Below are 25673 nucleotides of genomic sequence, written 5' to 3'. Positions count from 1 at the left end.
ACGGGCGATTGCAGGGTGGCGGTGCCAGCGCTGCGCGCCCCGCCCGGGCTCCGCCGCTATCGCCGGGGCCGCAGGAGCCGCCGAGATAAAAATTAAAAAAAAAATAAAATAAAAAACACCGGGAGCCACGGGCGGCACCGGCTCGGGCTCGGCAACGCGGCGGGGAGAGAGAAAAACCCAGCGGGGTTTGGGGTTTTGCGCTGGGTTTTAATTAAAAGTGTCCGGGAATGGAAAGGCGCGGCCGGGATTCCAAAGGTCGGGAAGAGCCGCGGGTTTGGCTCCCGGCTGGAGCTGCAGCCTGGCAGTGCCACGTTGTCCCCGTGCAGAGTCCCAAAAGCTCGGGGGTTTTTCCACATTTTGGGAAAATTCGGTGGCAGAGCGGAGCTCGGAGAGTTCCCGGTGCCGAGCCCTGCCCCGCCGGCGGCTCCTGGGGAGGATCAGGGAATTCTTGTAGGGAATTGTTTTAGGGAATTGATTCAGGAAATTGTTTTTTAGGGAATTGATTCAGGAAATTGTTTTAGGGAACTGATTCAAGGGATTATTTCAGGGAATTGTTTTAGGGAATTGTTTTAGGGAATTGATTCAGGGAACTGCTTCAGGGGATTGTTTTAGGGAATTGTTTTAGGGAAGTCTTTTATCCCGTCCCCAGCCCGGGACACTCCGGCTCTGGGATTCGCTCCCGTTTCCCCCCGGGCATTCCCGGCCTCTGGAGCCGCTCCAGCCGCGCTCCGAGCGGGAGATTCCAAAGGGCGAATTCCCCACGGGCTCCTGCCCCCCTCCCCACCGGGATCCAGCGGGGCAAAGACCACCCGGGATCATCCCGGGATCATCCCGGGATCGTCCCTGACTCATCCCGGACCATCTCAAATCCATCCCAGCGCCGGGATTTTGGCGCGGACGCTCCCGGTGATTTTCCACTGCGGAGCCCCGGGGAGCAGGCGAGGACAGAGCTCCTGGCAGCTCCTGAATCCCCACGGGAGCCTCTTCCCGACCCCTGGAATTCCCGCAGATCCACGCTTGTCCTGGATTTTGGGATCGCGGCAGCCCCGGCGCTGTCCCCGCGGCTCCCTCCGCTCCTGCAGCATTCCCAAAATTTGGGAATCCCGTGGGATCAGAGCCCCCGGAGCCCTCCGGGTTTTGGGGGAGTTCTGAGGGAAATGAGAATTCCCAAGGGGAAATTCCAGGTGCAGTCACTCCCCTCCTGCCTCCACCAAAACTACCCCAAAATCCGGGATTTCTGTTAGAGCATCACATTCCCGGTGGCTGGATAAAAATTCCGTGATCAATACAGTGGGGAAAAGCCTCCAAAAATGGCAATCGAGCTGTTGAAAACCCACAGCAAATCCCAGCCTTGAATTCCCTGCGCTTTAAAACCAAATTTTCCCATTTTTCCATCTTTTTCTTTTTCTTTTTTTTTTTCTTTTTTTTTTTTTTCCGGAATAAATCCCACCCCGCCCTCCCAGCATCTCACATCACGGCCAGACCGGGAAGAGGGGTTGGAATTTTTAATCTTCTTCCACAGAAAGGAAGTTCATAAATTCTCAGAATGATCCGATACAGAGCGGAGCTGAAGAACAGGAAAAAAAAAAAAAAAACATCCCAGATTCTGGAATTCTTGGAAGAGCAGCCTGGAATCCTGGAGAATTTATTGAGAAGGAAAAAAAAAAAAACAAAAAAACGCTCGGTAAAACCTGGAATACAAATCATGGATTGAAAAATTGTTGGGTTTTTTTTTTTTCAGCGTTCAAAAATCAGATTATCCCAGGGCTGAGCAGGAAATTGTGGCACCACTGGAGGCTGCAGGGGTGGAATGCAGAGAATTCCAGGGAATTGCAAGGGTTGGGAATTCAGGATTGGAATTTTTCCTGCCAGGAGGAAAGAAGGGGGATTGAAATATTCTGGAGGAAATGGTTTTTAAAAGTCATTTCTTTCATCAGGAGGGGCTTTCAGCTCAGCCAAAACGGAGATTTTGGGGCCCAAAACGGCCCCGAAGTTCCCAAAGTTATGGAAAACCCAAATCCAGGATGAGGAAAACGCTGGGAAATCATCCAGGGAGGAGCAAATTCCAGAGGTTTTCCCAGCCCAGCTTTGTCCTGGGGGAGAATTTTGCCTTTTCTGGCTAAAAATGAATCCCAAAAACCAGGACCAGGCCAGAATTCCCCCCTGGGGATCTGTGGATGTGGAGTTTGGTGGGATTGGGGTGGGAAAAGCGGCACCAGAGGAGGAATTCCCGGGGAAAAAAAAAAAAAAAAAAAAAAAAAAAGGGAATTCCCAGGCACTGCTCCAGAGGGGAGAGAATTCCTGGATCCAGGGAGGAGAAAATCCAACCTGGGGGTTCCAAGGGATCCCCACGGAATCCCAGTCCTTGGAATGGGGGAATTCCCACGGGAACAGCCCCAGCTTCCCCAAAATCCCCAACTCTGTCCCTAAAAACCATCCCGGATTCCTGGGATGGAGCTGCCCGGGAACACCCAGGGCTGTGGAGCAGCTGCATCCCAAAATCTCCCTGTCCCAAAAACCGGGCAGGAGCTCCTGGAATTCCCTGATCCCGCTGCATTCCCCTCTCCAGGAATTTCGGGAATTCCCTGATCCCGCTGCATTCCCCTCTCCAGGAATTTCGGGAATTCCCTGATCCCGCTGCATTCCCCTCTCCAGGAATTCCGGGAATTCCCTGATCCTGCTGCATTCCCCTCTCCAGGAATTTCGGGAATTCCCTGATCCCGCTGCATTCCCCTCTCCAGGAATTCCCTGTCCTTGATCCCCATTCCCAGGAATTTCCAATTCTTGATCCCACTGCATTTCCTGCTCCCGGGAATTCCAAAAATTCTCTGATCCCGCTGCATTCCCCATTCCCAGGAATTCCCTAAATCCCGAGAGCAGCACTGGATTCATCCCGAAATTCCCCAATCCCACGGAAAGCCACCAAAATCCTGCCCCAAATCCAATCCTCGCCTGGCTCGGACCCTTCGCTTCCCCCTGCTGGCAGATCCTGCTTTTCCCTGCACTTCCCATTCCCAAATTTCCCAGGACAAAAATCTCCCTTCCCCAAACCCATCCCAATAAAATTCCCTGAATCCACATCCAGCAGGAATATCTGACCCCCAACAGCTGAAGAGAAACCGGGAAAAAAGGGAAATAAAGTTAAAAAAAAAAAAACAAAAACAAAAAACCAAAAATAACAACCAAAAAAAAAGGCCTAAAAAATAAATTAAATCCAGAAATTGCCACTGATTTTTCCAGAGACCTCGGGGTTTTTTTTTTTCCTCTCTTCTCCGAAGCACCTTGGAGTTGTGGGGTCGGGGAATTTGGGAAAAGCATCTTTGAGGAATCACATTTGGGCTGATTATAAAAATTTCTCTATTGTACAACAGAGGTGCAGCTACACTGAAAAAATTACACCGTTTATGGAAATACAATTATTATTATTATTATTATCATCATCATCAGTTTTTTTGGGTGGTTTTTTTTTTTGTTGTTTTGTTTTGTTTTAGAAACAGACTCTACTAAATAGGATCTATACAAAAAACCTCTAAAATAATTTCTGTAGTAAAATAAAGAAGTGTGTTAGGAGAGCTACACAAAAACAACGGGAAGGGGAAATTTTTTTTCTTTCTTTTTTTTATCCTTTTTTTTTTTTTTTTTTTTTCTTTTTTTCTTTTTTTTCCTTTTCTGGATGAATGCTCCGAGCTCGGGGGTGCTGAAAGGAATCATTACGTACACAGTGATCATTAATGCTCTGTATTAATTAACTCACAGCCTTTCCCATTAGTACAAAGAGCCCCGTGCTCGCCTCCTCTTTGAGGAGGGGGCCGGGATATAAAAGCCAAGCAAACCTCGTCAGCTGATATGAAATTAGAAAATCCCACCAGTCTCGGGAGCTGGGGTTTAGAAAAGTCACTGGGAAAACACAAAATTTGGGGGAGTTCAGTCCTGGGGGGGGTCCTGGGCAGGGGGGGTGGGGGGGGTTTGGGGCAGGGCTCGGCCCAGCAGAGGGGAGAGCAGACCCAGGTGGGACCCCAAAGGGGGATCCTGGATCCCAAAATTGGATCCCAAACCCCGAGCAGACCCAGGTGGGACCCCAAAGGGGGATCCTGGATCCCAAAATTGGATCCCAAGCCCCGAGCAGACCCAGGTGGGACCCCAAAGGGGGATCCTGGATCCCAGACCTGGATCCCAAATGCGGTGTGGGGGTGGTAGGAGGGCAGATCCCAGATCCAGATCCCAAAGCTGGATCCTGGATCCCAGACCCCAGATACAGAATCCCAAACCTGGATCCCAAATCCAGATCCCACCCTAGACCTGGATCCCAATTCCAGACCCCAAATCCCAGCCCCGGATCCCATCCCAGCCCGTGTCAGTGTGGCTGTGCTGGCCTGGCCTTGTCCAGGTGCCACAGGAAGCCCTTGCTGTGGTTCAGGGTCCGGGTGCCATCCCAGATCCCAAACCTGGATCCCAAACCTGGATCCCAGCCCTGGATCCCAGCCCTGGATCCCAGACCCCAGCCCGTGTCAGCGTGGCTGTGCCATGTCCAGGTGCCACGGCTGCCACCACGGCCGTGCCCGTGCCCACAGCGCTTCAGGGGCTCAATCCCACCCCAAATCCCCCCAATCCTGGATCCGAGATGCCAGACGTGGATCCCAGCCCGTGTCGGTGTGGCTGTGCCAGGCTGTGCCTTGTCCAGGTGCCACACGGAAGCCATGGCTGCCACCACGGCCGTGCCCGTGCCCGCGGCGGTTCCGGGGCTCCATCCCAGCCCAGATCCCAGCCCAGACGCCCCATCCCGGATCCGAGACCCCAAACCTGGATCGCAGCCCGTGTCAGTGGGGCTGTGCGGGGCCGCCCTTGTCCAGGTGCCGCAGGAAGCCCTCGGTGCCGCCGTGCCCGTGGCCGTGCCCGCGGTGGTTCAGGGGCTCGCTCTTGAACAGGGCGGGCGGCGGGGGCAGGTGCGGCACGGGGGGCACGGGCAGGTGCTGGGGGTGGTGGCCGTGTTGGGGGTGGTGGCCGTGGGGCTGCAGGGCCAGGGGGCCGTAGGGGTGAGGGACGGGCCGGGAGGGCACGGCCGGGCCCAGCCCCAGCGCGCTGCCCGCGGCAGGAGGGGCCGGGCAGGGGCCGGGCAGCAGGGAGGCGGTGCCGGCGGTGCCGGGGCTGGTGCCGGGGCTGGTGACACGGAAACATTTCTCCTTGTGGGCCTTGAGCATGTTGGAGAAGCGGAAGCGCTGGCCGCAGACGTCGCACGGGTACGGCTTCTCGCCCGTGTGCGTCCGCCGGTGCCGCTTCATGTTGGGCCGGCTGGTGAAGCTCTTGCCGCAGATCTCGCAGATGAAAGGCTTCTCTCCTGGGCAGAGACACGGGAAAAGAGGCTGTCAGACACCCTGGAAAGCTCCCCCGATCCATGGGGAACTCTGGAAAATCTTGTGGTCCATAGAGACCCTGGAAAAATCCCTGCTTCTCTGAGAGAACCCCTGGAAAAGTCCCCTGATTCCTGCGAGAGCACCCACAGAAATCCTGGCTCCCCTCGGGGGTAAAGGGCTTCTCTCCTGGGCAGAGACACGGGAAAAGGAGCTGTCAGACACCCTGGGAATATCCTGATCCACGGAGAACTCCTGGAAAAATCCCCTCATCCCTGGGAAATCACCCGGCATCGCAACAGCCGTTCTCAGGGAACAAACGGGGCTTGGGGACAAAAGACTTTGAAATCCTGGCTCCCCTCGGGGGTAAAGGGCTTCTCTCCTGCGCAGAGACACGGGAAAAGGAGCTGTCAAGAGACCCTGGTCCATGGAGAAGCCCTGGAAAACTCCCCTGATCCATGGGGAACCACTGGAAAAATCTCCTCATCCCTGGGGAAACACCCAGCAAAATTCCTCTGATCCATGGGGAACCTCTGGAAAAGTCCTCTCATCCATAGGGAGCCCCTAGAAAATCTTCTGATCCATAGGGAATCCCTGGAAAAATCCCTGCATCTCTGAGAGAACCCCTGGAAAACTCTCCTGATCCAAGGGGAAACACCACTCACTGCCTTTGGGGATCAATGGGTATTTAGGAAATCCTGGCTCTCCTCGGGATTTGGGACCAAAAGGCTCCAGTTAAGGGCTCCCAAAAACACCCAGGAAATAATTCCCAACCCCCATTTCCCCCACGGGGGAATCCCAGTGAAGATTTTTACACCAGAGGCAAGGAACGACCCCCTCTCTCTCTCCCAGGCCATTTTCCCAGCTGGAAAACCCCAAACCCCGAGGGAATTCCAGGGGAATCTGCTCCCCCCCAGCCCTCACCAGTGTGGGTTTTCATGTGCTCATCGAAATACTGCTTCATGTTGAAGTCCTTGCCACACCACTGGCACATGAACTGCTTGTGCCCGATGTGGATGCTCATGTGGGAACGCAGCTGGTACTTGTACTGGAACCTCTCGTCGCAGTTCTGGGGAGAAAAAAAAAAAAAATGGGAATTTGGGGCATTTGGGAAGACGGGAGGGAGCCCTGGAAGGGTTGGGAGGGGAGGGTTGGGCGACAACACCTCACCAGAAAAAAGGGTTTTATTGGTTTACTGATAAGGGGATAAAGGTCTGGATCAGGAGGCTGGAATTGGGTGAGAAAAGCTGGAATTGGGTGGGGGAAAAGCTGGAATTAGGTGGGAAAAGAAGATGGAATCGGGTGGGGAAAGAAGCTGGAATTGGGTGGGGAAAGAAGATGGAGTTGGGTGGGAAAAGCCTAAATTGGGTGTGAAAAGCTGGAATTGGGTGTGAAAAGCTGGAATGAGGTGGGAAGAGCCTGTCAGGGATGGGATTTTTGCAGGAAAAAAGGGTTTCTGTGGGGGTGGAGCTCAGCCCCTCTCTCTCTCCACTAGAGGACCCCGCCTCCCTCCAAACCAGCTCCTCGCGGCCCTTCCCCAAATTTTTATAGAACTGCCCTTAATTCCCACCCCATCCAATCCCATTCCCACCCCCTGGGAGCATTCCCATGGATTTACCCCATGGATTTAACCCCATGGATTTACCCCATGGATTTAACCCCATGGATTTACCCCATGGATTTAACCCCTCAGTCCCTCCAGAGATCCTTGAGGAGGAACCTGTGCTGGGATCAGCACTTGGTGATTCAAATTTCCCAAACTTTGATGGAATTGCCTTTAATTCCCATCTCATCCCAGGCCATTCCCACCTCCCAGGAGCATTCCCACGGATTTACCCCATGGATTTACCCCATGGATTTAACCCCATGGATTTAACCCCATGGATTTAACCCCTCAGTCCCTCCAGAGATCCCCGAGGATCCCTGGAAGCTGGAATTGGGAATCTCTCTTAATTCCCACCCCACTCCCGCTTCCCATGGATGATTCCCATGGATTTTTCCCCACGGATCCAGCCCTGGGGAGCTGCCTCACCTCACACCTGAAGGGTTTTTCCCCCGAGTGCTGCAGGGAGTGCACCTTGAGGGACATGCTGCGCTTGAAGGACTTGCCGCAGGTCTCGCAGGTGAAGGGCATGTCCTTGGTGTGGGCTGCAACACGGGGGAAAAAAAAAAACAAAAAAAAAACAAAAAAAACCAAAAAAACAACAAAAAAAGGGATCACAGAGGGCAAATCCAGGGAAAATGGGGCTTGGGAAAAGCATTCCCAAAAAATTCCAGCCAGGGAAATGGTTGCTGGGGGTGGCTGGTGAGCACTGCTCCAGGGATGAACTCCACCTGGATTGGTTGGGTCTCATGGAATTCCAAAATTTTGGGCTTGGAAGGGCCTTAAAGGTCCATTCCCAGCTATCCCAGCCTGCTCCAGCCCAGCCTTGGGCGCTGGCAGGGATGGAATTAATTGAATTAAGGATTAAAATACTGACGGGAAGCACACGGAGGAGTTTCAGGTGAGGACAGAAATTCAGTGAAGCTGCTGATTGTGAAGGGTGAAAAAGCAGAAATTCCCCGGAAAAAAAAAAGCTTTTCTGGGAGCTCCATCCCAAATCCCACCCAATACTGACCATTTTAACTCCCCCAGATAATTTTAATTTCCCCTGACCATTTCAACTCCCCCTGACCATTTTAACCCCCCCGAGTTTAAACCCCCTGGCCATTTTAACTCCCCCTGATAATTTTAATTCCTTCTGACCATTTTAATTTCTCCTGATCATTTTAACTTCCCATGACCATTTCAACTGACCCTGAACATTTTAACACCCCTGACCATTTTAATACCCCTGACCACATTAATTTATATAATAAATTTTATATAATTTTAACTCCCCCTGACTTTAACTCTCTCTGACCATTTCAACTCCCCCTGACCATTTTAACTCCCCCAGATAATTTTAACTCTCTCTGACCATTTCAACTCCCCCTGACTTTAACCCTCCTGACCATTTTAATTTCCCCTGATCATTTAAACTGCCCCTGACCATTTCAACTCCCCCATATAATTTTAACTCCCCCTGATATTAACCCCCCTGACCATTTTAACCCCACAGATAATTTTAACTCCCCCAGATAATTTTAACCCCCTCGACCATTTTAACTCCCCCTGACTTTAACCCTCCTGACTATTTTAATTTCCCCTGATCATTTAAACTGATCCTGACCATTTCAACTCCCCCAGATAATTTTAACTCCCCCTGACAGTAACGCCCCCTGACCATTTTAACCCCCCCTGACCATTTTAATCCCCCCTGACCATTTTAACCCCCCAGGCCTCGTCCAGGACTCACCAACCATGTGTTTCCGCACGTGGGCCATGGTGTAGAACTTCTTCTCGCAGATCTCACACGAGAATTTCTTCTCGGCGTAGCCGTGCACGATCTTGATGTGCTCGTGGAGGGACCAGAGCTTCTTGAAGGATTTGTTGCAGGACACGCACTGGGGTGGACACAGAGCACAGAGGGGACTGGGGTTAGGCCTGGCCTAGGGGGTTAAGCTGGGGTTTGGTTTAAAAAGGTCCCAAAGGTGCCCGAGAATGAGAATTTGGGGATTTAGAGAGGAGGGGAGGCTCCGGCGCCTCCTGATCCCCCAAAATCCAACAGCACGGGAGCTGCACAGGGACAGACCCATAACACAAACCCTTGGACAGGGAAAGAATTCAAACCCTTGGAGAGGAAAAATCCAAACCCCTGGAGAAGGAAGGATCCAAACTCTTGGAGTGAGAAAATCTAAACTCTTGGAGAGGGAAAATCCAAACCCTTGGAGAGGGAAAATCCAAACTCTTGGAGAAGGAAGATCCAAACCCTTGGAGAGGGAAGGATCCAAACTCTTGGAGTGAGAAAATCTAAATTCTTGGAGAAGGAAGGATCCAAACTCTTGGAGAGGGAAAATCCAAACCCCTGGAGAAGGAAGGATCCAAACTCTTGGAAGGCAAAGAATCCAAACCCTTGGAGAGGGAAGGATCCAAACTCTTGGAGTGAGAAAATCTAAACTCTTGGAGAAGGAAGGATCCAAATCCTTGGAGAGGGAAGGATCCAGAGCCTTGGAATGCAAAAATCCAAACCCCTGGAGTGGGAAAATCCAAACATTTTCAGTGGGAAGGATCCAAACTCGTTGAGAGGGAAGAATCCAAATACACGGTGCAGAAAAAATCTGAACCCTTGGAGCAGAAAGGATCCAAACATTTTGAGTGAGAAGGATCCAAACCCTTGGAGAGACAGGAATCTGAACACCTGGAAAGGGAAAATCCAAACTCCTGGAGAGGGAAGAACCCAACAGAGCTGGAGGAGGCTGACACCATTAAATTCCCAAAACCCCATCCAGCCCTTCCTGCCCCCCCAAATCCAGGTGTGGCCAGTCCAGGCTCTCCCATCCTGCTGGATCTCCATGGAAAGCAGCTCTGATCCTCTGGATCCCCATGGAAAGCAGCTCCATCCCTCTGGATCTCCATGGAAAGCAGCTCTGATCCCTCTGGATCCCCATGGAAAGCAGCTCTGATCCCTCTGGATCTCCATGGAAAGCAGCTCTGATCCCTCTGGATCTCCATGGAAAGCAGCTCCATCCCTCTGGATCTCCATGGAAAGCAGCTCCATCCCTCTGGATCTCCATGGAAAGCAGCTCCATCCCTCTGGATCCCCATGGAAAGCAGCTCTGATCCTCTGGATCCCCATGGAAAGCAGCTCCATCCCTCTGGATCCCCATGGAAAGCAGCTCTGATCCCTCTGGACACTCCAGGATCAGCTCCTGGAGCAAATCCAGGCCCCAGCTCCTCTTCCTGTGTTCTCCTCACTCACTAAAGGCACCACTGGAGGTCCAAAATTCCGGAATTCCTTCCCAAAACTCCCGTGGAACGTCCAGGAATTCAACCCCCCCCCCCCCCCCGAGGATTTCAGGCAGCTCTTCCTAAAAAACTTCATTTTAAAAAAATCCCTGTCCGAGGTGGGAATTCCAGCTGGAAATCCTGGAGCGTGAGGGAACCGAATCATCTTCACCTCGCAGGGCACAGGCAGGAATTGTGCCTTCTTTGGGGTTTTTTGGGGGGTTTTTTTTGGGAAGTTTGGGGTTTTTGGGATGTCTCCACTCCCAGCCCATCGATCCCCACCCCTTTCCCCATCAGTCTCAAGGGCTGGGTGCTGATTAATTAATGGATTAATCAATCCTGCTGCTCTGGGATTCTGTTTCTTCTCCTGCTGGAATCTCGGCAGGTTTGGGAATTCTCTGCCCCCACAGCTGGGATTCCCCTCTTGGGAGGGAGGAAAAAAAAACAAAAAAAAAACAAAACTCCTGGAGAGTGAAGAAATCCCAAATCCTGGGATTTACAGTGAAAAGAGCCCCTGGAGGGGACAAATCTACAACAGAATTAAAGATTAAAACTGAGAGGAACCACACAGAGACGACAGAAATTGGGTGAAGGTGCTGATTGTGACGGATGAAAAAGAAGAAATGCCCTGGAAAAAAAAAACCAGATTTATTCCATCCCCAGCATGAAAACCTGGGAGGAGCCAGCCTCGGTTTGCATTTCAATCCAACATTAAACCATTTTTATTGCAGGAAAAAGCTCCCCCTTGACACGTTTAACCCCGAATTAAAGGAAAATTTTAATTTTCCCTCAATCCTGCTGGCAATTGGAATAAAAACACATCCCAAAGGTCAGGACAGAACAAGAATTGCTGGGTTTAATCTTGGATATTGAGGGCTTGAAGGTGACTCAGTGCTGCTGGCACTGGGAAGTTTCTGGATCGTTTTCCCCTGGATTTAAACCATAATTTCTATAATTTCTCCTTTTCTTATCACTTTTGGCCACGTGTGTGGAAGGATACAGGATATTTCTCCATTTTATGTGTTCAAAATATTTTTACATTTTCATTTTAAATTTCAATTCCTGCCTTAATTCCTTTATTTTTAAATTCCTGCTTCAATTTTTATGCTGTGAATGAACCTCCCTGCACGCTGGAGCATCTCTTAAATTCCCATTTAAACGTTCCCTGCTGCACTGAACTTTTAAAATATTTCTTTCAAAAGCTGCAAAAATTCAATTTATAATAATAAATCCTTCCTTGAGCTGAAACATAAGGGAAAAAAAACCCAAAAACAACAACAAAAAAAAACCCCAGCCTGGAGTTACACAGAGCTTGGAAAAGAGAAACTGCAATAAATATTCCACTTCTCCCCCACAGCAGGAGCTGAGGATCAACCCAGCCCAGCATTGAAAGCAAACAAACAATGAAAAAAATGTTCAATTATTGTGCTCAAACTCTCACACAAAAAAAAACCCCAAATTCCAGCTGCCCAAAAATCCGACTGGAACTGCTGCTGCTGGGAGGATTTCAGGAGGAAACGGGTGAAAAACAGGCCAAAAAAAAAAAAAGCAGGTTTGGGGTGTCAGAAAAAGGAGCAGCTCCCCAATTTCCTGGCACAGAGCTGAAAAAAAAAAAAAAAAACCAAGAGGGAGCAGAAAATCTGGAGCTCTTCCCACAGATCCCAAAATTCCCCAGCAGGGCAGAGCTGCTATTCCCATGGCTGGGGAAAATCAGAGAAAAAAAAAAAAAAAAAAAAAAAAGAAATGAGATTTTTGTGTCTTCAAGGAGCTTTGCTGGTGTTTCCTGCCGGGGAAAAGGTGCAGGTGCTCAATTCCAGAAACACTCCGGGAATTCCCTGTGCTCTCAGTGGGGTTTAAATCCCATTTTAAGCCCAGCTCAGCTCCTGACTCCACTGCTGCATCTCTGGGATGTCAGAGATTCCCCATTCCAGGGAATTCCTGGAGTTCTGTTTGCCCTGGCCACGCTGTGAGGTTTCACAGAAACCTCCGGAATTGCCACCTCAGTGAGAGCTGCGGGTGCTCAGCAGGAAGAGGAGCAGGATTTACCACAGAAATTCCGATTTTTGGGACCAGTTACTCCTGGTTCTGACCCTGCTAAAGGAGCTCTGTGCTCCCAACTCACAGTTTACTCCTGGAGTAACTGCTCAGAGCAGCTGAGCACTCATTCCCCGGAGCGAGAGACCCCAAAACGCGGGACAAGGCAGAGCCCACGCCCCGGGGCCGTACAAAATGAGATTTTTTTTTAAAATTTCTCCCCTGTGAAGCGTCCACCAGCCGGATCCAGGGCACGCCAGGAGGTGTGGGGACCTGGCGAGCAGGCGAGCAGACCTACCTGGATGTTTTTTTCACAGTCAGTTTGCTGGTGCAGGGACAGCTCACTCTCTAGCACAAACTTCTTCCCGCATTTGTCGCAGATCTGCATCCGCCTGTGGGTGACGTTCATGTGCTTCTCCAGGTACCAGCGCGTGTTGAACACCCTGGGGCACTTCTCACAGGTCAGAGTCTCCTTCTCCTCACACTTGGATTTCTGCACGGCCGCCTTGGGCTCCTTTGCGGTTTTCTTTTTCCGCTTGGGGGGCTCGGAGCTTTTCCTGCGGCCGCGCGTGGCTCTGGGCGCCGGGGAGGCGGCGGCGGCCGCGGCAGAGGCGGCTCTCCTGCTTCTCCTCTGGCCCACGCTCACCTTCTCCACTCTCTTCTCCTTTTTCTTCTGCCTCTCGTTCTCCTCGTAATCGTTACTGTCTTCCGTGGCCTCTTCCCCACTGTCGCCCTCCTCCTCTTCCTCGCTGCTGCTCTTAAGGACAGCGGTCTCTTTGGATTGGGAGGGGACACCCTTCTCCCCTTTGGACACATTTAAGGTTTGGTTGTTAAGGTTTACCTCCACTATAATCTGCTCCCTTTTGTAAGTCACTTCATCTTCCTCCTCTTCCTCCTCCTCCTCCTCAGAGTCGTCAGAGTTTTCCCTGTCTTCTTTCACAGCCCGGACCTCTCCTACCGCTCTGCTCTCCCTGAAAAACGGCTGCTCCTCCCTCTCGTGGAGGTGCCCTTTGCTCACTTTGCTGTCCACCAGCACCGAGAAGGGGCTCCCTGACTCCCTCTTGTACACCTTGGTGGACAGGTCGAGCTCCTGGCCGGGGTAGAAGGCGGGCGGCCCCTCCTGTGCCATGCCGGCCCCGGGCGGGGGCTCGCCCTTGGCTGCCTGGCTCATCTTGGGGGGCTCATGGGGCGCCCTCCGTCCCGCGGGGCTGCGGCTCGGGGGGGCTGCTCCGGCCCGGCGCCTCTTCCATGGGAGCCCGGCGGGGTCGGGGGGGTCCTGGCTGGGCTGGGGCGAGGCTCGGGATCACGGCAGGGGCAGGGCGGGGAGGGAGCTTCGGCAGCAAGAGGAGCCCTCGAGCATTTTATCTGTAAGAGACAACGGGCAGGGAGAGAGAGAGAGAGAGAGAGAGAGAGAGGGGTCAGGTGGGGGGCTCGGGTGATTTTTGGGGGCCCAGGGGTGCGTTCAGTAGGAGCTGAGTGAGGCTGGGTGGGGTTGGGAAAGGGAGGGATAAATATCAGGGATCAGAACTCCCAGGGAACGGAAATCCAGGCAAGGGATGCTCTCCATCCACAACCCATCACCACAATTATTTTTCCCGGATTTTTGGGAGCACCGATGGCCCCACAAGTATCAGGGATCAGGAGAACTCCCAGGGAAGGGAAATCCAGGCAAGGGATTTTCTCCATCCATCAGAGATCACTACAACCGTTTCTCATGGATTTTTGGGAGCACTGATGGCTCCACAAATACCAGGAGAATTCCCAGCAGCAGATTTCCAGGGAATGGAAATCCAGGCAAGGGATGCTCTCCAGCCACAACCCATCACCACAATTATTTTTCCCGGATTTTCGGGAGCACTGATGGCCCCACAAGTATCAGGGATCAGGAGAATTTCCAGGGAATGGAAATCCAGGCAAGGGATGCTCTCCAGCCACCACAGAATCACCTCTGGGCCACAGCTGCTTCTCCTGGATATTTGGGAGCACTGATGGCTCCACAAATACCAGGAGAATTCCCAAGGTATGGAAATCCAATCAAGGGATACTCTCCATCTACAACACGTCACCTTCAGCCGCCTCCACACTGGGCCACAGCTGCTTCTCCTGGATTTTTGGGAGCACCGATGGCCCCCACAAACAGCGAGGATCAGGAGAATTCCCAGCAGCAGATTCCCAAGGTGTGGAAATCCCATCGAGGGATACTCTCCACCCACCGCAGAGCACCCCCAGCAGCTCCTCGCGGGTTTGTGGGAGCGCTGGTGGCCCCCAAACCCACCCCAAAACCCCCCAAACCCACCCTCACCAATTCCAGAGCCACATTCCAACAGCGGGAGCCATTCTCACCTTGCAGCCCTGAACCCGGCCGGGAACACCCCAGAGAGATCCCGGAATTCCAGGGACTGGAGGAATTCTCCCTTTGTCTCTCTCCCTTAATCCCCTCCGCACAGTATCGCTTTGCCCATCCACATTTCCCCCGCTGGTTTTCCAGGCTGGAATTTGCCCGGGACGCTGCCACTTCCTCCTGCAGGAAGCGCCACGTGGTCCCTCATGGACACAAAGCAATCAATCCCCCACTTTTCTCCTTTTTTTTTTTTTTTTTTTTTTTTTCCCCACCGGGAAAAAAAAAAAAAATTAAAAAATTCCAATTCGGGAGCTCGGGATGGCAAAGGCAAGCTCAAGGTTTTGGGCTGGGCCGATCCCATCAGGAAGAGCCTGGGAATTCCTGAGTTAAACCTGGCATCAGAGGGTGCAGGGAAGGACAGAGATACCCCAGAATGGGATGGGAATGACAAAAAAAATCCCATCCAGGGACACCCAGAGTGCTCCAGCCTGGCCGGGGACACTTCCAGGGATGGAGCAGCCGCGGCTTCCCCGGGAATTCCATCCCGGCCAGGAATCCCTCCCCAATATCCCACCCAATCCTCCTCTCCCCCACACATTCCTGCATCATCATTTCTGTCCCAACAGAATTTTCCCCTCCTCGCAGTGAGTTTTAACTGGACAGGAGATGAACCAACCGGTGCCCGAATCATTAATATTAATTATTAATTACAATAAAGAGAATCTTCGTGAAGTGCCATGCTGGGGAGAGGAAGGCAGAATAACCAGTTTGATTATGAACTTCATTAAAACTTAATTAAACTTCTTGAGCACTTCTCCACATTGTTTTTTTTGAGGGGTTTTTTTGTAGTTATTTTTTATTCTTTTATTTTGAATTCTTTTTTGAGGGTTTCCAAATTATTCTAGAGCATCCTTGAAGGTGCCTGGTGGTGACTGCAGGGCTCGTTCCCACTGCTCCAGCCTCAAATCCCAAATTCGAGGCAGGAAATCCCAGGAGATGGGCTGATAACACTGGCTTGTAGTCAAAACTCACATCCAGATGGAAAAAAATATAAAATAAACTGGTTTGGGCCAGCTGGAATTCCCAATTCTACACCCAGGAAGCCGGGGATGAATTATTCAGGAGCTCAGAAAATTCCTTGTTCCATGTAGAAAATATCTGATTATTTCCTCATCATATTAAGCATCTCTAGGAAGCTTCAGGAGGGAATCAGGAATTTTACTGAGCCAGGAAAGCACAAAACTTGCCAGGAAAAGGAAATTTCACTTTCTACCCCTCTTTTTATGGCAAAAAAAATTCCTGCCAATATTTTCACCTCTGCTTACAGAAGGGATGCTATGTGTAAAAAACCGGTTTTTATCAACAGGTACCACCTCAAATCAAGCTCACAGTGGGGTTTATTCTGAATTATCAAAGCTCTTTGCTCCAAAAACCACTTCAATCTGCAGCATCAATGGCTTTAACCTTTCACTGCCACCCTCGAGGGACCCACAAGTTTCAAATCCATTATTTAAATAAAAACCAAACCCCTCCTTGGCCATTTAGTACGAACAGCAGCTCTGAATTACTGCCCTAAAAATGCTCTTAAAACACTTTTCCCCCTTCTCCTTTTAAATTTCTAATCCCAAAGCAGCGTTTAGGTGCTTTTAATCCCAAAACACCCAAACCCCTTTTTGTCATTTTAAAGGTGAATTTAATTTTCTCAGGGCCGATTTTTCCACAGAACAAATTCCAGTCACGCTGCCAAAGGAGAGATGCAAGCCCCGATTAAGATGTAAAAAGGAAACAAGAGTTTCAAAGAGATTTTTGATGCTTATCAAGCCCCAAAACTGGGGAATATCTGCAGAACGAACCCGAGCAATCAAAGGTTTGCAAAGTCTAAGCATGAAAAGCTCGAACTCTGAAGGGGAAAAAAAAAAAAAAAAGCACAATTTGCAGACAAAAGAGTGGGTGGAGGAAGTTGGTGAGTGTGTGGGAGCAACTTCACACCGAGCTTCTGAAGAAAAACCGCATTTTTTGGTGTTATCGGCACTAAAAATAAAGAGATTTGGCTCGGCTGGGGAGGCCTCGGCCCGGCCTGGGGGAGCGGGGCCGGCCCGAACGAAAAACGGAGGGAAAAAAAATGGAGAAAAAGAGAGGGAAAAGTGAGGAAAAACTGAGGGAAAAGTGAGGAAAAACTGAGGGAAAAGTGGATTTCAGGAGACGGTGAGGATGTGAGGGGAACGGGGTTCGAGGAAAAATGACGGTGTGAGGAAAAGCTGAGGAAAAACTGAGGAAAAAATGACTGAGGGTGTGAGGGAAAAAACGGAGGGAAAACTGAGGATGTGAGGGAAAATGTAAGGAGAAATTGAAGGTGTGAGGGAAAATTGAAGGCAAAACTGACCGAGGATGTGAGGAAAAATGGATGATTTCAGGAAAAGCTGAGGGTGTGAGGAAAAAATTGAAAAATTGAGGGTGTGAGAAAAAAAAAATCGAGGAAAAGCTGAGGGTGCGAAGAAAAAATTGAGGAAAAGTTAAAGGTGCGAGGGAAAAATTGAGGAAAAACTGACTGAGGGTGTGAGGAAAAACTGAGTGTGAGAAAAAGAAATTGAGGACAACTGAGGGTGTGAGGAAAATGGAGAAAAATTGAGGGTGTGAGGGAAAATTTAAGGAAAAGCTGACTGAGGGTATGAGGAGAACTGAGGATTTCACAAAAAGCTGAGGGTGTGAGGAAAAAAATGAGAAAAAAACTGAAGGTGTGAGGGAAAAATTAAGGAAAAGTTGACTGAGGGTTTGAGGAGAACCGAGGATTTCAGGAAAAGCTGAGGGTGTGAGGAAAAAAATGAGAAAAAAACGGAGGGTGTGAGGGAAAATGTAAGGAAAAATTGAGGGTGTGAGGGAAAATTTAAGGAAAAGTTGACTGAGGGTTTGAGGAGAACTGAGGATTTCAGGAAAAGCTGAGGGTGTGAGGAAAAAAAATGAGGAAAAACTGACTGAGGGTGTGAGGGAAATGGAGAATTTCAGGAAAAGCTGAGGATTTGAGGAAAAGATGAGGATGTGAGGATGTTTTCCCAATGAAATTCCGTGAAATCCCCGGGTCACGAGAATTGTGGAGGGCGAAGCAGCAGAAACAACCACGGATTGCAGCGGGAAAGCACAAAGCGAGGCTAAAATGACATTTTTGGGGTGTCCTGTGCAGGAATTGGACTGGATCCCTTTGGCAGGATATTCCACGACTCCACAAACAGCTCAATAAACCTGCAATATTGCAATAAAAAAAGCTCAATAAACTCTCCCAGCTGGAAGCACAGGTGCCTGGAACAGGCCCAGCCATTCCCAAACAGTGGGAAAACACATCTGAAGGGAATTATTTCCATTATTTCTCTCAGCCCCCAATTCCTTACTTTCCAGTCCTGGCTGCTTTAGGTGCAAACAACCCTGAAAAATCTGTTTTTAAGTGGGGAAGTTTTATCTCCCAAAGCCTCACTCTTTTTTTTATTTTGCATTTCCATGGGAAGTGCTGGAGATGCCTGAGCCCATGGAAATGCAAAATAAATGCAAAACAAATGCAAAATAAATGCAAAACAAAGCGCTGAGTGCTGCTAACGACTCTATTCCTATTCCCATTCCCAAACCTCAAATCATCAGGAACATAATCCTGAAAGGGAAAAAGGGAAGAGAATTCCCATTGCTATTTGGGAATGGGGGGTATTTGGGAATATTCAGCATTCCCAATTCCTGTGGAAAACAGGGAATTCAGAATTCCCTCTGGAACAGCTTTTCCATCAATTCCAGAGAGCCTGGACACAAAACCCTGGAAGAGATGGGATAAATAAATCCTGGCAACTCTGGAATTCCAGAGCTGTGTTCCCACCTCACCTGACCCCTTTTTTTTTTTTTTTTCCCAGCTTTTTGTTGGGCATTCCTAAAATAATCAAGGGTAGGTCCCAGGAGAGCCTTGGCAGAGACACAAGAGCCTGGAGAGGGGATAAATCCGGGAAATTCTGGAATTCCAGCCCGAGGATGCAGCTCCCACCTCATCCCGCTGCTTTTTTAATTTTTTTTTTTTTTTTTTTTTTTTTTGGCCATTCCCAAAATAACCCGGGGTGGGTATTTTGCTGACTCAGCAGGCAGCACATTTATTTTTAATTTAGTTTTCTTCACCCCCTGCCCGGAGCTGGGAATTTCCCTCTAAATGTTCCATAGGCTCCCAGAAAATCAGATTTCCAGAAAAATATCTTTAAAAAAAAAAAATCGCAGAAAAAACATCTATTAAAAATCCCAGAAAAGTATCTATAAAATCCTGCCAGTCCAACAGAAATGAGGAAAAACCCTCAGGCTTTTTCCCTTTTTTTTTTTTTTTTTTTCAAGAGGAACGATCTGGCTGCATCCAGATTTTTGGGAGACACAAAGCCTTTCCATTCCTGGATTTTTTTCAAGCATTATCTCCATGAAAAATCCATTCCAGAGGTTTCCACTTGGGAATTCAGCATTAAATTCCCTCGGATTTTGCAGTAAATGAGAGGTTTAAAAACTGAATCTAAAGGAGTTTGGAATTCAGTAGCCACAAACTCAACGTTTTTCTTGAAGTAGGAAAAAAAAAAAACTTAAATAACTTTTAATTCTTTACCCTCAAATCATAACTCCAGGCCCTTCTCACCACCTGAAATATCTAAAAATTAAAAAAGCTCTGGCTGGATTAGGAAATTCCAGGTATTCCAATCTATTCTCGCATCCTTTAATGCAAAAAAAAAAAAATAAAAACCAACCCTGAAAATAAGATCACAACACCCCCAGGTGGTTCCCATTCATCGCTTTTTTATCATGATTTGATCATATTTAGATTTTAAAAAAAAGCTTTTTATGGCCACATTAAAAGGTCTTTTGACCCTTTAAATTTACAATAGTATCCAAATAGGTGCCAAAATTCCTTTTTTTTCCCTTTAAAACCTCTTATTTTCATCCCTCTCTGCTGGTGTATCTCGAAGAAAATTAAAGCTAAGATTATTCAGATTTTATTTCAATTATGGCACTTCCCATTAAACACCACTGACCCCAAGGTCCAGGAACGGTGGAAGCCCCAAAAAGGAAATCTGCCATCAGGATCTTTTGCCCAAAATTAGCATTTTTGTCCCCAGAGAGGCCCCGGAGGTGTCTCTGTGTCCTTTGGATATGCAGAGGTGTGAATGAAGTGTGAATATCCTGCCCCAAAACCACCCTGCCTCCCTAAAACCCCAATTCCCAGGGGGAAAAGTTCCACTGCCAGGGAAAAAATAAAATATTTCAATATGGGAGATAAATCCCATTTCCAGGAGGGGGAAAAAATCCCATTTCCAGGGGAAAAAAAAAGTCCTTTTTCCAGGAAGAAAAAATCCCATTTCAGGAAGAAAAATCCTATTGCCAGGGGGAAAGGTTCCCCTTTTCCAGGGGGGGAAAAAAATCCCATTTCCAAGGAAAAAAAAAGTCTCTTTTCCAGGAGTTAAAAAAATCCCATTTCCAGGAGGGAAAAAAATCCCATTCCCAAGGGAAAAAAAAGTACCTTTTCCAAGAGGGGAAAATCCCATTTCCAAGAGGGAAAATTCCCATTTCCACGAGGGAAAATTCCCATTTTCAAGGAAAAAAAAAAAAAGTCCCTTTTCCAGGAGGGAAAAATCCCATTTCCATGGAAAAAAAAGTGCCTTTTCCAAGAGGGAAAATCTCATTTCCAGGGGAAAAAAAAATCCTATTTCAAAGGAAAAAAAAAGTCCCTTTCCAAGAGGGAAAATCCCATTTCCAAAGAGAGCAGGGCCAGCAGAAGGTGCTGGGAAAGCTCCCGAGGGAAGGGCAGGAATCTCCTGGAGCTGCCAGGGTTTCACTCCCAGGGAGGGAGGAGCAAAAGCCTCCAGAAAAATGCCAAAAATTCCAAATTTCCAAAATCACCTGGGAAAGAAACGGAATTGAAAGGTTGGGCACTGGGGAGTTTGGGTTTTTGGTTTTTTTTTTTTTTTGGGAATTCTGCTCCCAAATCCTGGAAAAAGCACAAATCTGGATGGGCTTTACCTCATTTTTATGGGGGTGCTTTTTTTAAAAAAAATTCAGGTTTTGATTGAAATCTTCTTTGAGGCACCAAACCCACCCAAAACACCCCTTGGGGGTCAAAAAATTCCTGGAATTTTGCTCCAATCCAGGAGCTGCTGGGAAGGCTTTTAAGGCCTTGTGTTTACAGTTGGGATTCAGGGAAGAAAGGGTTAAAAAAAAATCCCAAATTTTGGTGGAAAACACTGGAAAAAATTCAACCCCAGGGGAGCTGAGGACAGAGCAGGGGGAGCTCACCTGGATCCGCTTTCATATTTCAAGTGTGAAACTTCATAACCATAAAATTAACACCAAAAAATCCACTTTTTTCCCTAATTCTTGTGGGGGGGGGGGGAAACCTCCAAATATTCACATCACAAAATTCTGAAAGGGCAAAGGGCACAGACTGAGAAAAATGTAAATTTGAAATTTCTGAATTTCTGAAAAGCAAAATTATCTTTAAAAATGGACTTCATTTCGCTTTTAGGAGGCCTGGACCTTGCAGGGAGAGAGCAGAGCAGGAGGAACTGAAGCAGGAGAAAAAAAAAAGATTTTATATGTTATATATAACATAACATATAAAATATAAAACATATATGTTATAAAGTACAGGATAGATACTGTATAATATAGAATGCATGCATTAAATAATGTGAATATGTAATATCTAACATTTAATATTATAAATAATGCTATATATAATAGATATTACATATTATAAAATACTTTAATATTGTAATTATTCACAGAATCTCCTCAGCTGCCTTTCAGTTCTGCCTCTATTTTTTTTTTTGTGGAACCAGGAATAAATTTAATTTAATTTTTTTTTTTTTTTTTTTTTTGGCACTGAGAGAGGCAGAGATAAATAGGTCAGTGAGGAGAGGAGTTTTGTAAGCACCTGAAATCCACCTGTGCCATCTCAGGTGTGCTCTGGGCACGTCCCTGCTCCTCCTGTTTACTGCAAAAATCCTCTCTCAGCTCTGGGAATCCTTCCCAAGGCGTTCCCACGTGGAATTTCCTGCTCTGCTCCCAAAAAAAAAAGTGTTTGGATGGATTAAAAATCTCAATTTTTGGGTGGAATTGCAGCTCTCGGGGTAAAATCTCCGCACTCCGTGGTGGAGAGGAGGAAAGCACAGCACCCCAAAATCTTCTCTTTTTGGATGATTTAATCCCAATTTCCACCTTTCCTGCAGCAAGATTTCCTCTGAAAACATCGATTAAAGGTTCCCTTTATCACTATTAGATAATAAAGTCAATTAAAAACTCACAGTAATCTCCAATGCCAAAGCCTGTTCCGATCAGATCACTCTTCCAAATCCCGTCAAATATTCCAAATCACATCAAATATTCCAAATCACATCAAATATTCCAAATCACATCAAATATTCCAAATCACATCAAATATTCCCAACAATCCCAAGCCACAAAACGCCCAGGGATGGCCCCAAATCCCCACTCCTGCAGAAAATAAAAATTATAAACCAGCCCTTAACCCCCTGGCAGCCCAGGAAACGCAACAGCTTAGCTGGAAAAATCAAAAAAAGCCTTCATGAATTTGCACTTTTCTTTCAGGCAGCCTCTGGAAAAGCTCTCCCCATTTCTGTCCCGGCTCGCGCTGGGAGTTTGTAATCCAAATTTTGCGGTCACATCTGGAATTCCAGCGGGCTCTGCATCCCTCCAGGACTGCGGGAGATTGATTTAAAAATCCACAAAAGCAGCAGAGGAACGCACCTGGCGCACAGGTAAGGAGGCGGAAGAGGTAAAACCAGAGGTGAATTATCAGATCTGATAAACATCAGGGGAATTATCAGATATCAGAGACACAAAGCCCTTTTAAAAATCACACTTGAGCAACTCCAAACCCTTCCATAACCATCTAAAAAAAAAAAATCCAATTTTTTTTTTTTTTTTTAGCGCAGAGCGGCGAGAAACAGAACAAAAACTTCCAGCTGGGAAGAACCCAGGTGCTTCCCAAACCTCACCTCCATCCGAGCCGAGAATAAAAAATCTCTCGTTCCTCACATCCCTCCTGCCCTTCTCGCTTCCCTCGCCCCCACCAAACCCTCCCGCGATTCAAGGTTTTGGTGTAATTCCGCCAAACCCGAGGAGATGCCGCTGTCGCTGCACCGGGACACGCGAAGTTCAAAAATCACGCCCAAAAAATCCCAACCCCGGGGCGCACGCGAGCCGGGAGCGCAGGGAAGGGGGAAACACCTGAAGGAAAAAAAGGGCGAGGATGAGAGAAACCCGCAGGGGTTTTTACAGCCGGGAACCGCTGCCTTTCCTCACCTGCCCCGGGGACAACGCGGCCCCCAAAGCCGAGCGGTGACACCGAGCGGGACAGGGCAGGGGCCGAGGGGACGCGATCCAAACCCCAAGCCCAATGCCAACCCCGCAGGAATGCCGCGTTTGCTCCGGGAACTCACCTGCCCTCCCCCAGGCAGGTGACACAGCCCCCGACCCGCGGGGAGGGCGACACTGGGACCCCGGAGAGAGAATCCAACCCCGGGACCCCGCAGGGAAAATCCAAACCCTGGGAGAGCCCCAGGACCCCGGAGAGAGAATCCAAACCCTGGGAGAGAATCCAACCCCGGGGAGAGCCCCGGGACCCCGGGAAGAGCATCCAGTGCCGGACAGAGCCCCCGGACCGAGCCCCCGATCCCGGACAGAGCCTCCAACCCCGGGCAGAGCCTTCAACCGCGGGTAGAGCCCCCGGATCGAGCCCCCGGACCCCGGTCAGAGCCCCCCGAGCTGGGGCAGAACCCCTGGACCCCGGGGGAAACCCTCCGGTCCCAGGCAGAACCCCCGGTACCGGGCACAGCCCCCAACCCCAGCGGAGCTCTCCCCGATCCCGGGCAGAGCCCCCGGCCCCATCCCTGCCCACCCTCCTCCTCCTCCTCCTCCTCCTCCTCTCCCGGTGCCCCCGCTCCCCTCCGGGCCGTGCGGGGCCCGTGCCCCGCTTCCCCCGCCGCCCACCGCCGGGCCGGGCCGGGCCTAGCGCTGCTCGGCTGCGCCGCCAGGCCCGGGGGAAAGGAAGGAAGGAAGGAAGGAAGGAAAGAGGGGGAAGGGGCTCGGCGGCCGCGCGGGCGGCCCCGCACTCACCCAGGCCGGTGCCCTCGGGGCCGCCCCCGCCGCCGTCCATGCCGGGCGGCGCGGGGAGGGGGGCGCGGGCGGGCGCGGCGGCGGAGGGCGGAGGGCAGGGCGGCCGGGGCCCTCCCTCCCTCTCTCTCTCTCTCTCTGCCTTCCCTCCGGCCCCTCCGCTCGGCCCCCGCGCTCCAGTGGCCGCCGCCGCCGCCGCCTCGGCCCGGGGCCGGCGCTCAGGCCCAGGCGCTGCCGCCGCCGCCGCCGCGGGCGGGCGGGCGAGCGGACGCGGCTCCCGCTGCCCCTCGGCCGCCGCCGCCGCCGCCGCCGCAGCGCTACGTGGCCGCCGCCGCCGCAGCCGCCGCCGGTCCTCGCGGGGGCGCGCGCGCGCGGGGCTCGGTGCTCTGTGTGTGTGTGTGTGTGGTGATGGCGGGGGCGCGCCCCGTGCCCGGACCGGTGCGCGGCGGGAGCGCGCGCGGGCGGGGAGTGGGAGGGGGGGCAGGCGGGAGCGCGCGCGGGCCGAGGCCGCGGTTGAACGGCCGGGGAGGTTGAACGGGAGGGACGGGGCGGGGGGGGGGGGTGAGTGAGCGAGTGCGCGTGTGCGGGAGCGCGCGTGGAGGCGGGGAGGGAACGGGACCGTGCTGTGAGGGGAGGGATGAGGGGGGGAAACACCCCATAGGCCGAGTGCGCGCGTGCGGGAGCGCGCACGGATGGCGGCGGGGTGGGAGGGAGTGTGGGTGACAAGCACAGAGAGAGAGAGGGGGGAGCGGGCGTTGCGGGAGCGCGCACGGCCAGAACGGGGGCGCACACACGGGAGCGCGCACGGGCCGCGGTGCTGGTGGGGGGGGAAGGCGGCGCTGTGCGCATGCGCCGCCGGGGGGCGCCGTTCCCGCGCGCCCGCCCCTTTCCCGCCGCCGCCGCTGCACCTGAGGCGGCGCGCGGGCCGCAGGTGAGGCGGGGGGAGTGCGCATGCGCGGGGGAGAGAGAGAGTGAAGGGGGCTCGGTGCCCCGCTCCGGTAATTAGCGACCGTGCCCTAATTAACGCGCGGAGCGGGGTTGTGTGAGGGTGAAGGGGTGTGGTGGAGCGGGGGGCGCCCCGGCTCCCCCTCAGCCTGCCCCCCCGTCGCTCCGCGCGGGTAATTAGCGAGCCCGCGCTAATTAGCGCAGCCAGGTGAGGCGGGCGGGGATGGCTCCTGCCCTCAGAGGGGACGGAGCTGCCCCTCAGCGCCAGGTGAGGCCTCAGAGCCACCGCAGGCGCTCCCGGTGCCAAACCCCAGCAGCCGCTTGCCCAAACCTCCCTCTGCCCTTAACACGCTAATTAACGCTGCTGAACCCCAGCCTGCGGCTTCCTCATTACGCCCCGATGGACGAGAGCGCTGCCACAAGAAGCAGCACCTGTGGCCGGTACCTGTGACAGGTGTGGAAGGGTCGGGGCTGCCCCTTGCCAGGTTGGCACTGCCTTCTGCAGGTGGCACCTGCCCCTGGAAAGCTGCAGAGCCGCGGCCACAGCCCCGAAACCGCTGCTGGGGCTGTGTAGGAGGGGACAGCGCTGCTGTGGTTTGGGTTTGGCAGCCGTGGAGGAATTAGTGAGAGCGGCAGGAGCCCGCAGGGGGAAGGGCACCAACCCCTCTCAGCTTTGTTTTCCTTTCCTAAATCCTCCACCCTGCACTCTCTACCTGTGGTTTGTTTCCTCACCTGCAAATTCCCCCAACAGCGGAGGGCAATGGAGTTGAGACTCTGCCAAAAGAAAAAAAAAAAAACAACAAAAACAACCAGCCTCGCTCCCCCGGAGTTCCAAATGCCAAATTCCAGAGGGTTTGGCTTGCTCTGGATTCCTGAGCACAACCCCCAGACCCGCCCGAGCCCAGCAGGTTTTGGGGCTCGCAAAGTTCAGGATGGATTTAAGAGGGCAGGGCGGGCTGGGGAAGCCCCCGGGTGGGCTCAGGACAATGCTCCCGTTTTCCTCCTC

At 51.1% G+C, this 25673-nt stretch overlaps 1 protein-coding gene across 1 annotated transcript; it reads right to left on the bottom strand.

Moving 5' to 3' along the window:
- Positions 1 to 1490: 1490 nt before the first annotated feature.
- Positions 1491 to 23905, bottom strand: ZNF652 (zinc finger protein 652). The gene is made up of 6 exons (XM_088179395.1): positions 23726 to 23905; positions 12548 to 13614; positions 8687 to 8834; positions 7381 to 7496; positions 6273 to 6417; positions 1491 to 5335 (listed from the first exon to the last, which is right to left on the bottom strand). Exons 2-6 carry the CDS (start codon positions 13418 to 13420, stop codon positions 4818 to 4820), a joined length of 1800 nt encoding a protein of 599 aa, XP_088035521.1. The 5' UTR covers positions 13421 to 13614; positions 23726 to 23905; the 3' UTR covers positions 1491 to 4817.
- Between the last annotated feature and the right edge of the window lie 1768 nt (positions 23906 to 25673).

The sequence above is a fragment of the Sturnus vulgaris genome, chromosome 27, assembly GCF_052056855.1.
Source record: "Sturnus vulgaris isolate bStuVul1 chromosome 27, bStuVul1.hap1, whole genome shotgun sequence".
NCBI lineage: Eukaryota > Metazoa > Chordata > Aves > Passeriformes > Sturnidae > Sturnus > Sturnus vulgaris.
The sequence above is the reverse complement of the archived record's forward strand: the minus strand, read 5'-3'. Positions and strand labels throughout refer to the sequence as shown.